Genomic DNA, 12,612 nt, shown 5'->3' with positions numbered 1-12,612 from the left:
GGAATGTCTCCAGAGAGGGAGACTCCATGACCTCTGTGAGCAGCCTCTTCCAGGGCTCTGCCATCCCCTGTGTAAAGCAGTTCTTCCTCATATTGAGGAATGAGCAACATTTTGTGTTTTAATTTATGGCCATTGGTCCTTGTCCTGTCCCTGGGCACCACTGAAAAGAGCCTGGCACCATCCTCTTGGTACCTGCCTTGGAGACATTCAAATGCATTAATGAGACACCTTCTCAGACTCCTCTTCCCAAGCCTCTCCTTATAATTGAGATGTTCCAGACCCCTAATAATGTTTTCTTTATTAACACTCATTTGGTACTTGAAGACAACAATGAGATGCTCTTTCAGTCTTTTCTTCTTAAAGATGTATGATCTCAGGTCTCTCAGCCTCTCCTCATGTGTTACCCAATCCCATAACCATCTTGGTGAATTATTGCTAAAATTTCTCTCTGTGTGCCCCACATATTTCCTGCTGCTGAGTCTGACCATGGAAACATCACTCCAGATGTGGTCCTAGAACCTTTACTACAAAACATGATTATTTTTCAGTGTTGATGAGACACCAAATATTGGCAGTGTTTGTGCAGTGAATCCTATCAAGAAATAAGTTTCAACAATTTCCTGCCAGATCTACTTTTCTTTTACTAATTAGACAAAAATATCAGAAACCTGACACATACTTCATTATCCCGATCCTTCTCCAGGAAGTGACGGGCAACATGACTGGGCAAAATGTTCCGTAGCATATTTTCATTGTGCTCCCTCAGCTCCTTCATTTCATTGATTTCTTCTTTTGCTTGAACACGCCACAGAAAATCCAGCCTTGCTGTGTATTCAAGCTGTAGTTTCAGAAAGAAAAAAGGCAAAAATAAAACCTGACAAGATAAGAGTTGGGATTGTATTGCCATCCTGGCAGGCTTCTCCTGCCTCATAACCACCTTAAGTGCTGCTGAAGATTTCTGAAACAATTTGATTTTCTTTTCAGAAAAAGAGATTATTTCTTTGCCTTATGTACAGTGAGACTCTCAGAGTAAATGAGCAAAATAATATTTGTCATATTACTACTATGGTCAGTGGATATTATCTGTCACCAAATTACTTTCCCTTTAAACATATCTTTATTATTTAGATAATGCAGTCAGACAGGAGATAAGGTATTGGTAGGTATTGATATGAAAAAATATGTTCCCCTTTTCACAAGTGTTTTCATATTAAATGAGAAAATTAGCACAAGACTAACTCTAAACTCTTGGCAAGGATGTCCTGTTCAAGAATGAACATCTTTCAGCAAAACTCTGTAAACCAGCCCAAAGTATTCCCAAAGAGAACGTCCAAATCTGTGGCACAAAAATTATATACTGTTAGGACATCCAGTTATTTGAAACTTTAATCTTATAAAAACTAATGGAAACCATGCTATTTGTCATCCCCTCCAACTCTCTGTGCCTGTATTTTGGGATCAGAGTCTACAATTGCAGCTGATGCATGCAAAGTCTCACTGCCTGATACCTGCAGCTAAAAACTGAAGTGATTTCCAGTGTGCATGTGCAGAACAAAATCTGTGCACAACAGAGCTTATATATGTATACATATATATGAATTGTTGATATATATGTATATATAAGTTCATATTCATCTGAATGAATGGCAATTGTCTGCTAGCTGAAGCAAGGAACATGTTGTGTGTCACTTGCCTGAGAGGCACAAGTGTGTCAGCACATGGGCAAGCTCAATACTGCCAGAGATTTTGTGTGCATTGCACTGAAGCAGAGTTTGAAGCAGATTTCAAGGCAGCTGATATTGTAGCTTGTACAAGAGGTGACTTATTAAGGTACAGCATTACTGAAAATCATGGAAATATATATATATAGTCAGTAAACTGAAAGAGAAAATATATTTGTGAGGTCTGAGATGCTCCAACCAGAGATGATAACACCCAGCAAAGAAATGTATTATGCCAGCAAATAGATGAATTTTACAATTTTGAGAGACATCAAAAGGTGCTGTGATAGAGGAATTTTTTTGAAATAGAATTCATATACTAAATTAAAATAAAGGAGCAGCCTGGAGTGGGTGGGAATGACTAAGAGGGGGTTCAGGCATTGTTTAGTGACTCATCTTGGTCACAGTTTTAGTCAGCAGCAGTCATGAATGGCAAACTCCTCAGGAGAAAAAAAGCACAGCACTTTGCAAGGGAACTTCAGTGTTGGCTGTACTCTAGGGAGCTTTCCTTCCTAAAAGCTAAAAGTGACCGTGGCTTGATATAAACTTCCAAAGCCTGTATGAAATTTGGCAGTGATTTACTTGCCCTCTGGGTGCTGTAGCCAGCTTTAAAAACAAACTTTTTTCTACTGATATGATGATCTTCTATCTTGTGATTGAATTAAAAAAAGGCCTGTCAGGAAAGAGTATTTTAAACAATATTTTCAACATTTTTCAGCTTCCTTTGCCCTTCTTTTATGCTAGAAGACAAAGCCCATACCAGATAACTGACTTTTATCCCTACCAACTAACTGAGAAGAAAAAATTAACTATAAATTTGCAAGGAGTTCTAAAGGTATTTCAAAGATTGACGTCAAACAGGAGCTGCTGCTGGATTTTGAGTTCTTTGATGCCTCAAGGTATTTAATGCTACTACAATAAGAGCTTGGCAAAAAACTGTGGTAGTTTTTCAGAGCTGATTTTTTATTCTGCTCTGCAGGGAAATGTCACATCTCTAAGCCTAGCTCAGAATAGCAGCAGCTAATCTTTATATTTTATATAACGTCATTCTGGTTATTTATGATCACATTTTAACATGAAATACTTTTATTTCATCATCAGTGGGCTACCAAAATGACACTGCCAGCTCAGAAAGAAAGGAGTGATATATATGAGATTTGAAAATAGAAAATATTAAGAAGTTGCTTTGCTAAGTTCTTATATTTGCAAAAACTGAAAGAATTGTAGGGTTGAGTTTAAGGTTTGTTGTTTGATTGTCTAAAGAAATATTCCTGGATTTAAATCCCAAAGTGTCCATGTTTTCCTGCCCTGATATGTAGCTTTAAGAAACACCATTAATTACAAATTACAATAGTTAGTGAAGAAAATAGAGGTGTATTACACAGAAAACCTAGCATTGTGTCCTCTACATGCTGCACAACCCAACCACTCTGCAGATGATTGCCACATGCAGTTACATTAAATCTAATAAGATGGTACCACACACCTTTTTCACAAATTTAATTATAAATTTTGGGTGCTAAATATGGCATTAACTTTAAATCGCAATGGATAAAAACCAATAGTTAATTATTCAAAAATTGAAGGTTCATAAATATTAGCTTACAAAAATAATCCTGTTCAGTAAACCCACCTAGAATAAGACAAGCTTTAAGCTATTCTACTTTAGAATACTTTTGCAGCTTGTGAGATGGGAAGATGTGCTGGAGGACAACTTTATTGGACTGAATGTGTTCCTTAATTCACACTTTTGAAGAGGTTATTTTCTTTTTTATTTAATGTGGTTTGAATAGAACTTTTATATATATATATATTAATTTGGCAGCTCTACAGAGATATTTAGGTTAACTCCATAATAAGAAATTAAATAATTCCATGAAATGTTCCTTGACTCTGCTGTTGGATGCTGTTAAATTGATAGACTGGCCTTATGGATCATCTGGGAGAACATGCAGGACTTAGCACATCTTAGGGACCATTTCCAAGGGCAGTTTTAGTGCAGTCATCCTGTTTTATAGAACAAGGAAGGTTAATAAAATGGAAAATAACTTGTGCTCTGCTTACAGGCCCCTGGATTGGAAAATACTCTTAAACAGCCCACAGACATTTACACTCAGGATTGGAACCCTGAAGAGCATTTCCTGGTTTCTGCCTGATTCTTACTCCACTTAAACATCCCTAGTGTTATTTTTCTTAGTACCTTGGCTGATTGCCAAGCCAGAGATTTTTATCTTGACAAATAATAATAATAATTGGGAATACTATAAGGCTTATCACAAATTTGAGTTGTTCATTTCTAATTTGTTCTGTATTTTTCCTAAATTGACTTTATGTCTTGAAAAAGACACATCACAGCTCATTGCTTTCCATTAAGTTTAAATCTGTGTGTTGTGAAAAACAATTTCATCCCTTGCTTCCCCTACTCACTCACTCCTCATTCCCTCAAAAAGAAGATAAACAGTAGGAAAATTAATAGAATATTTAGGTGTTGGCTTCTTTTTGCTTTCCTGTTGAAAGAATGGAGGTTCTAACTTCTGGGGCGGCTTAGAAAGTTATTGTAGTAAAGTGTATAATATTGTCTTATTCATCACAGCATCATTCCTTTCTTACTGCCTCAGTAAAAAAGGGGGATTGAGAAATGCTGGAGTTTATCAGCCCAGTGATTGGCCATTTATGCCAAATGGTCTCGAGGGGAAAATCTTTAGGCAAGTCAACAATGTCTAAATGTCTAACTGTGCCTGGTACTTTCTTTAATACAGCCTTGATTTTTGTGATCAGAAACTGCCTCAACTCAGCATGTTTGACATCCAGAGCCTGAGAGCCAGAAACACTGTGGACAAAACACTCTGCTTTAGCTGGTTTTTATTCAACACATTTGTTATTTTAAATCTAAATTTGCCATAGTTCTCTCTCCCTGTGCAATGTGTATGTATTCCTGAAATACCCAGTTTCTCAATTCCTTCTTGAGGATATCAGCCCCAAAGATCTGAGGCCCTAAATTCTGTTTAAGATCTAGGTCCATGTGAAAGGATTCTTGTAAGTGGTCCATGACCCAGGTGAGTAAGTACTGGTGCTTAACCCATATTTTCCTCATTTCCTAGAGTTGTTTTTTCTTTATAAACGTAATAACTTATTTCACCGTGGTTTCATCATTTACTGGTTTTTATTTCCTTTCTGTATTTTGGTTTTATGCCTACTCAAGTGCACTGAAGCTGCCAGGCGCCTCCAGATCTGCATATGTGTCTAAAATAATGGTGACCTGTTTGTTCCTTCAAATAGAAAATGCAATATAATTTGAGTATTGCTGAATAGAATATTGCACATGTTCTTTAAGAATGTTAGGCAGTGTCAGATGTGGGCTTTCTTTAATCAGATTCTGCATATGGTTTATTAAATTGCTAAAGGTCATATGCTCAAGAGGGTAAAAAGGCAGATGGTATTTTAAAAGTAATTGTTGTCACATCTTGTAATTGCAAGGGACAAAGGGAAAGGTTGAAGAAAATGTTTGAATTACCTGTTGACCATGATAAAATACAGCTAAAAGGAACATTGCCATCAGTAGCAAAGATGCCTCCTTTGTACCCAGGAAGTCTGTGCTGGAAAAAAAAAGACAACAAACAGCAAAGTAAAATACAGTTATTGATTTATTAGTGTTGTAGTTGTTCATAAGTTTCATTTCATAAGTGGAAATTTTTGTTGTTCTTTAAAAAAAAATTCCTTCCATTTGAAAATTTAATTTAGCAGTAATTAGTTCAAGAGAACAGGAGTGTAATTGGAGAGCTCCCTGTTTGGAGACACATCTTAAGTAAATTGTAGCCTACAGGAGGTACACAGGAGGTGATGAGCTTACACTTTCAAATGTGATATGCAAGCTGTGTGTCAGTCAGTCTCTTCCTGGGAGCTTGGTAAGCAGCCCCTGTGGAGTGCAGGAGGTGGCATCTTGGGGGGGAAGGTTGAGGTGGAGCTGACAAAGGGAAACTTCCAGGCTGTGAAGGCCCAGTGAATAATGCTAAAGGATGAACTCCAAGGCAGGAGCTGAAATTAAACATCCCCCATATTGTGATAAGCTTTTAGAGATGAAAGGAATACAGTGTGGGTTAAAAGAGAGAGGACCAAAAAAAAATAAAAAAATGGCAAACTAGCAAGGACTGGTTTTAATGAGCTACAAAGAGGAGACCAGAGAAGCCTGTTACAAGGGGGGTAAAGGAAACCCTTGCAGACCACAGGGAAGCAGAGAAGATGAGCCAAGCAGGTACTGGCTGTATGAAAACACTGAAATGCTGTGTATGGAGCACAAAAAATTCAAAATAAAGGGGTTAAAAGCAGTAACAGGGGGTTTCAAATATTGTGAGAAATTACAGTTATGTGTAAATATGAATAAAAACTGAAGAAAGTATCTCTGTATGCCAGGGTGCTTTTTAGAAAGCAGGCTTCCCAGGGAACAGGCAAAAGAGGTTGGGGAACTGGCAGAGCCAAAGTTATAGTAAAGTAAGTGAGAGAAAAAAAATATTTGGAGGTGAATTGAACAGGGATATTTGTCAATTATTTTGTTGAAGGGAGATGAGAAAAGGAAGTTTTTATGTGGTGATAAAACCTTGAAATTTTGAAAAAAATAATAAGTGAGTAAATGAAGACCAGAAATTGGAAGAGATTTTGGGACAACCTTAAGTCTGCCTTGAGATCTAAGAACAAAAAAAAGTCCAGATACTGGATCTGTTTTCCACAGCAATTTTTAAAGAAGTATTGGATGATATTTGTCAGAGAAGGACTCTTATGACAGAGAAATTAGAGAAAGAAAGAGTAGAAGTTGAGACTAAACTAAAAGGAAACTTTCTAGTGAGAGAGATAACTGAGCTGACTTTGTGGTCCTAATGAATTTACTGGAAATGTGCTGCTATGGGATGAGTCATCAATATAGAGCAAGAGCAAGTCATCTGCAAATATGCTGGAATTCAAATGTGTCCTATTTTGAAGTTGCCCAAAATACAACCTCCGAGTGAACCCATTCCAAAAGGACCCCTTGTACACTGGCTAAAGGCAAGAGCCTTACAGGTCTTGGCTATAAACTCACCAGTTATTGCATATTGTGGTGCTGGAGCTACACCCACCATAGCTGGATGATCTCTGTAAGGAGTTGCAAACTCTTGTATTCTAATGATTTATATAGCTAAAAAACCCAAATAATTTTCAGGGCACACAATCTTGAACTTCATTCTCCCTAATATATATTAGTTTAAGTTCATATCCTTGTTGTGAGAGTGGAGCATCTCAACTGATTTCCCTATGTCTTGGGCTGTTGGCTACTCCAGGGAATATTCCTGCTTCTTTCTCACCCTTCTCTGATAGCACTCACTAGAGAGTTTCGTTGGCACAGGGAATAGAAGCTACTCTGAATTCTTCAAGATTTTCACACAAAAGAGATTCTTTGCCATGCCTGTTTAGTGTCAATTATCATAATTTTTATTTCTAGTAACTTAGCCAAAGTATTGCTTACTGCCATTTGTTAGATTTGCTGGGGCCTGCTCTGATATATATGATATATATATATATGTACAATGTTAGCTAGCATTAGAAAAAGGAATTGCACTCCAAATCTTTGGTATCTTGCTACTGTAGGAAGCAAGTAAGGAAAAGTCTACATGCAGAGCCTCGCTATGTGTAAGGACATGGCTCTTGTGAGAATTAATTGTACTGCAAACCCATGCTTTTCTCTCACTCTGAGCATCTTCATCTGCACTTACAAGCACAAGCAACTGCAATGCTACACTGGTCAAGTATCAAAGACTGAAGTGTTTTCCTGAATGATTTTAATTACTGCTGCTCTGGGTTCAGTTATTGCAACACTAATTGTACCTCTGACTCTGCAAATCATTGTGGTTCTTCTGTTCTTCTCTTCAGTTTCTCTCACTGGGAAAGAAACCTGGGAGGAGGAGGAGGAGGAATGTGTCCTTCAAGCTCTCTCCTACAAAACAGGATCATCCCTGTGTTCTATATCTTTCACAACTGCACTTTGTTTGTTCAGATTTTATTCTAAAAAATCAATTGTACACTCCTGTTTTTTTAAACTGAGGGGAATTTTTCTGTTTTTCTGGAGCTTTCAAGAATAGAAATGACCAAGGTATGTGCATTGCAATGCATAATTTTTGTCAGCATTGATAGACTGTAAGAGATATGAAAGACAAATCCTGCTCAATATTTAAATGCCCTCATGAAATGAACATTTTAATAAAAAGACCTGAGAAAGAAGCAGATTATAAATAATTTTGAATTAGTCATTGCCTGTTGTAACCATCACTCCATATTTAACTATGGTGCTATCCAATGCACTCATACTCTGGCAAGACTTGGCCACCACCTTAAGAAAAAGCAGCTCCTGAAGGGGGCTGTGAACACTTACTCTCCATTGTGGTTAAAGTTGTCATATTGCAGAAAAAGGGAAGCATAAATGGTCTCAGTCAGCAGAGAGTAGATGGCAATCATGATGAGAAGAACTGCCAGCTTCAGGACAGAGTTGAGACGAAGAAAGACTGCACAAGTCACCATTGCCAGCACACCAGTGAAGACAAAATACTGAACAGAAAACAGCACTGGTTAATTTTGGTGATCAGAGATAAATATCTATGTAAATAATCAAGTAACCAGAAGTATGGAAAGATTTTGAATTTCAGTGCTCAGCTAAGCCCTCTTAGGGCCCAGGGCACTTTGGAAATAAGTGTTTTGCTAAAATAGAATGTGAAATTACAAATTCTCTGTTTTTCATGGTACCTCCATGTCAGCAGAGATTGTTTTCTAGGCCTTAATGGCATTTTCATTGCATTATAAAGGAAATGGCATACTCTATAATTAAAAGAGGAAAGGGAGAGATGCTGCATGCAGTAGATTGCTACTGAATAGGCAACCGGGAGAAAACAATTTATATTCCTTTAGAGTCTAAATTTCCACAAGACCCACAAAATACTCAGGATGGGAGAATCATATTTCTACTTTAATTTTTCCCATGCTACTGAAGAGAGCATAAAGTCACAGGTTTGGAATTTTTTTTGGCTTTTATTTTTTTTAAAAAAATTAATATTTTAGATCTAGCTTGGTTACATTTCTCTCTTAAAATGTGATGCCTGGAAATTTTATTCATCCCTTATTTTCTAATCTTTTCATTGTCTCATTTTTCTCAATGATTAGTCATCTGCCAAATGCAATCCATGCAGCTGATACTGGATAGAGAGAGGCAATCATGGTCATGAGCTATTCAGACTTAAAATAGCAACATCAACACCCACGATTCAAATGTAGTTTAAATTAACTCAAATCACACAGCTTTAGGATTCATTTTTCTGGGTACAGTTTTTCTTTAGAACAGTTTCTCTGTAGGAAAGTCTGCATCCCTGCTGTTTAGAGAATACTGCTGGCAGTATCATGACACTGCCATATGACTTTCTAGGCAACATACTTCTCTTATCTACACATGACCAACACATTGATTTTGTTGCCTGCTTGCTCAACTTAGAGGGAATTTAATTTTTTTTTTTCTCCAAAAATAATCTTAAAATAACCACAGCAGTCTAACTACTGTCTTTGTCATGTAAGAAGTTTTGCTCTCCATTACATTCATGCAAATTAGGTGCTTTATTGCACTAGATTTATTGAATTATTGCTGGGTGTGTTCCCAGCATAAAGGTGTTGTATAAAGTTCAAACATTAAATCCTATTTGTAATGCTCCATTAGGTCATAAGGTTAATTCCTTCTATAACCAGTCTCTGCTTTTTCTATCAACATATGCTTAGAGGGAAATGTTCCCTTCACATTCTTGAGCCCCTGATTCCACCACAAGGTAGTGGTTTCCATATAACCTTTGTGGATCCACACCTCAGATTCAAAAGTACCCCTAGAAATACCTCAGGACAGGAACAGATGTCTGTAAAAGAAGCAGAGGAATTGAAGGTCTGGTTCTTCAGGGCTATTGGTTTGTCAAAATCACACCATAGCTGTGAAGAAATAAAACAAAATCAGGGCTATATTGTGCACTGGTGACTAATTGCTTGTCTGGCTGGCTGGGTTCAGGGGTGGGACTGGGTGACCTGCTGCTCTCCATGGCAGCTCCCCAGCTGGCACCAAGGATGAATAAATGGACAGTAGGAAGACATACTGTGGAGATGAAATGGAAAAAGGGGAGCTATTTGTGCTGCAGACATTCAGCATCTGAACAGCTTCCCTATCCTCTCTTTCCAGAGTGGAAAGATGAGCTCTGGGATTTCCAGAGGACTGATGTTCGAGTCTTAAAATTTACCTCTCAAAGTGTTCAGATTTTGCTATAAACTAGAGAGAAAATTATTTAATCAGAAGCATAAAATCAGACTGAATGTGTGCCCTTTCTGCAAACTGTTTTCATCTGCTATGGATAGTGTTATTCTTTTGGATATGGGACATCCATCCTTCATTTTCATGATATCACACAGACCTGGTTGTACCAAAACATGATGTGGTCCCAGAACAGCAACTGTGATGCTTAGAATGGAAGGGAATAAAAATTCACTCATGAAACAATGGTTCTGATGATGTAATATTGTTTTTTGCTGTTATGACCTACATTAATTTTAATGGTATTTCCAACCAAGAACATTAGATACAAAGAAACCAGCAGTGTTGAGTTGGAATACATTATGGTCTTTGAAGGAAGGCAAACATCATTAATTGCTTCATGTTTTGACACTTAAAGCACATGGAGTTTCCTGTAATATGTATTTATTTACTCTGGATGATTATAGTAGGTCATGTCATCCACCTGGTGTGTACAAGCTAGTTAGAGATCTTTTTTCCCAACTGTTAGAGAATTCATTTAATGAGGTCCAGTTTCTTATCATTAATTTCAAATTAATTTTGAATTTGGGACTCTTCTGTTTGTTCTTTTAGGCACTCAGCCATCTCTGCAGTGCAGGAATATTACATGGCTGGCTGAGCACTCTTCCATGACACCAGACAATTAATTGTACCTTCTGAAAATTTATCAATTATACAGCACCTCTCTGCAGAGCAGAATGTCACAAGAAGTACAGGTGTTTTTTAAAAAGACTTTCAGGATCAGAAACTTAATTTTATAACAATAGAGTGGACTCAAGACTCATAAGACTCATTTGCTCCCCTGGTGAAGCCAAAGCTTTGTGGCTCTTCTTAGAAAGCATCTGAGTCTTAGTGCCCTTCAGCTGGCTGCATTTGAGCTCAGTGAACACATAAAGCTGCAAGGCTTTCTGAGATGCATTATCTGTTCTTAAATGCATGCAGGGCCCTCCTGAACAAAATAATATTATGGAAGAGTTTTGACATATAAATATGAAATTATATTGATGTTGTCATTTCCTGTAGAGGTCAGGAATCAGTGACTCAAGTCATTGTCCAGATAAATATGTGACAATACATATGACTGTTTACTGCTTTACATAAAACCACTGGTGTGACAGTAAAAAATAATTTTCTTTTGTCTGTCTTTGGATTAGCCAACCCAGAAAATTGCAGAGGACACAATCTTAAAAAATAATGCACAAGAACTCAGGGGAAGGAATAAATTTGGCATGGATAACATAATAGAAATCTTGATTAAAGATTAAGACTAATTCTACCAAAATCTTTCCTGAAAGGTATTTTTTAGACATGATTTAAAAACCTTTAAATTCTAAACCACTGCTTAGAGATTTATATTGTAATGCACCACTGTCTTTTCCTTCAGAAAGTTTTCAGCCCAATAAAACTTCCTGACATTTACTCTATTTATATTTTTTCTGTAATGGTAGAAATGAGTGGCTGCATTTTTCTTTCTCTGACTTACTCTCCTATCAGTGATACTTTTAATCTATCAGTGAGATATTTACCACATTCTTGGCTCAGACTTCAGCACCTGTCAGGTTGTCTGACATTATAATCTGCCTAACTTATGCAAAGCTCTCTCATGTTGCTGAATACATCAGGATAATCAGGGCTCTATTGGATTTTTTAAACTATTATTTTAGAAATTGTTTTATTTTTCTTAGTAATCTAAATAATAGCAGAACTGTAAGATGAGCTGAGAATTTATGAGAGGAAGAATTTAATATCCATAAGCATTTTTTGGATTGACAGTCTTTAAGAAAGTATTTCAACGTGTCAGAAAATTACAAATGGTCCTCAAAGAGTGGATATGTTGAACAGAAAGTTGACAAAAGATTTTAAAAATAGATGATAGTAATGAAGGAGAAATCATTATATTTCTGAAATATTATTATATTTCAGAAATACATAGATTAAGCAATGGATTGAATTTCCTGAAGCTGTGATGCTTTGCCTTTTCTATGCTATCTAAATCACAGCTGGCCTATAGACACAGTTAGCAAGTCCTGTGGCAAGCTTAATAATTCATAAATCATCTTTTCCTGTATAATATCCCTTGGTTCCCTATAAGCTTACAATATTGATGATGGCTCCAAGAAAATTAATCAGAATGGATGCAAATATAATGACATTCCTTGCCAAGTAGGTCTCATTAATCCAGCAGCAAGTTTTCCGAAGCATTAAGGGTAAACATTTGTAATCCTCTGCCGTAGTTATCAGCACAAGAGCGGAGTGCAGCATAATCAGGATAGAAAACTGAATGACCATTGGGATCACTCTGGGGAAAAAAAAGAGAGAATTCAGTGTCAAACCTCAATATAATCAGTCAGTAAATCAAGGGAAATGTTGGACAACATGTCCACGTAGAACTAGTCAAGGGAGTCAGGAGGGCTCATCGCCTGTGTGGTTTTGGATACAATTCATCTCACTGCACAATAGTCTCAGATTAATGCAGATGGAGAGCACCTTGAGATTCAGACTGACTTGTTCTCCAGTGGATATACTTTGATCCTGGGTTATGGACACTGACAGAGG

At 37.1% G+C, this 12,612-nt stretch overlaps 1 protein-coding gene across 2 annotated transcripts in view; it reads right to left on the bottom strand.

The window, feature by feature from the left end:
• Positions 1–12,612, bottom strand: part of ADCY8 (adenylate cyclase 8) — a 118,213-nt gene that overhangs the window by 13,188 nt on the left and 92,413 nt on the right. For both annotated transcript variants that reach the window (XM_086879067.1, XM_086879073.1), the window contains 5 exons: positions 12,154–12,355; positions 9,615–9,704; positions 8,119–8,291; positions 5,236–5,317; positions 680–838 (listed from right to left, as the gene is read on the bottom strand). In XM_086879067.1, the coding sequence (XP_086735193.1) occupies positions 680–838; positions 5,236–5,317; positions 8,119–8,291; positions 9,615–9,704; positions 12,154–12,355 (706 nt within the window). The remainder of the gene's footprint in view (positions 1–679; positions 839–5,235; positions 5,318–8,118; positions 8,292–9,614; positions 9,705–12,153; positions 12,356–12,612) is intronic.

This window comes from Cyanistes caeruleus, chromosome 1 (genome assembly GCF_971803275.1).
Source record: "Cyanistes caeruleus chromosome 1, bCyaCae1.hap1.1, whole genome shotgun sequence".
Taxonomy (NCBI): Eukaryota; Metazoa; Chordata; class Aves; order Passeriformes; family Paridae; genus Cyanistes; species Cyanistes caeruleus.
The sequence above is the reverse complement of the archived record's forward strand: the minus strand, read 5'-3'. Positions and strand labels throughout refer to the sequence as shown.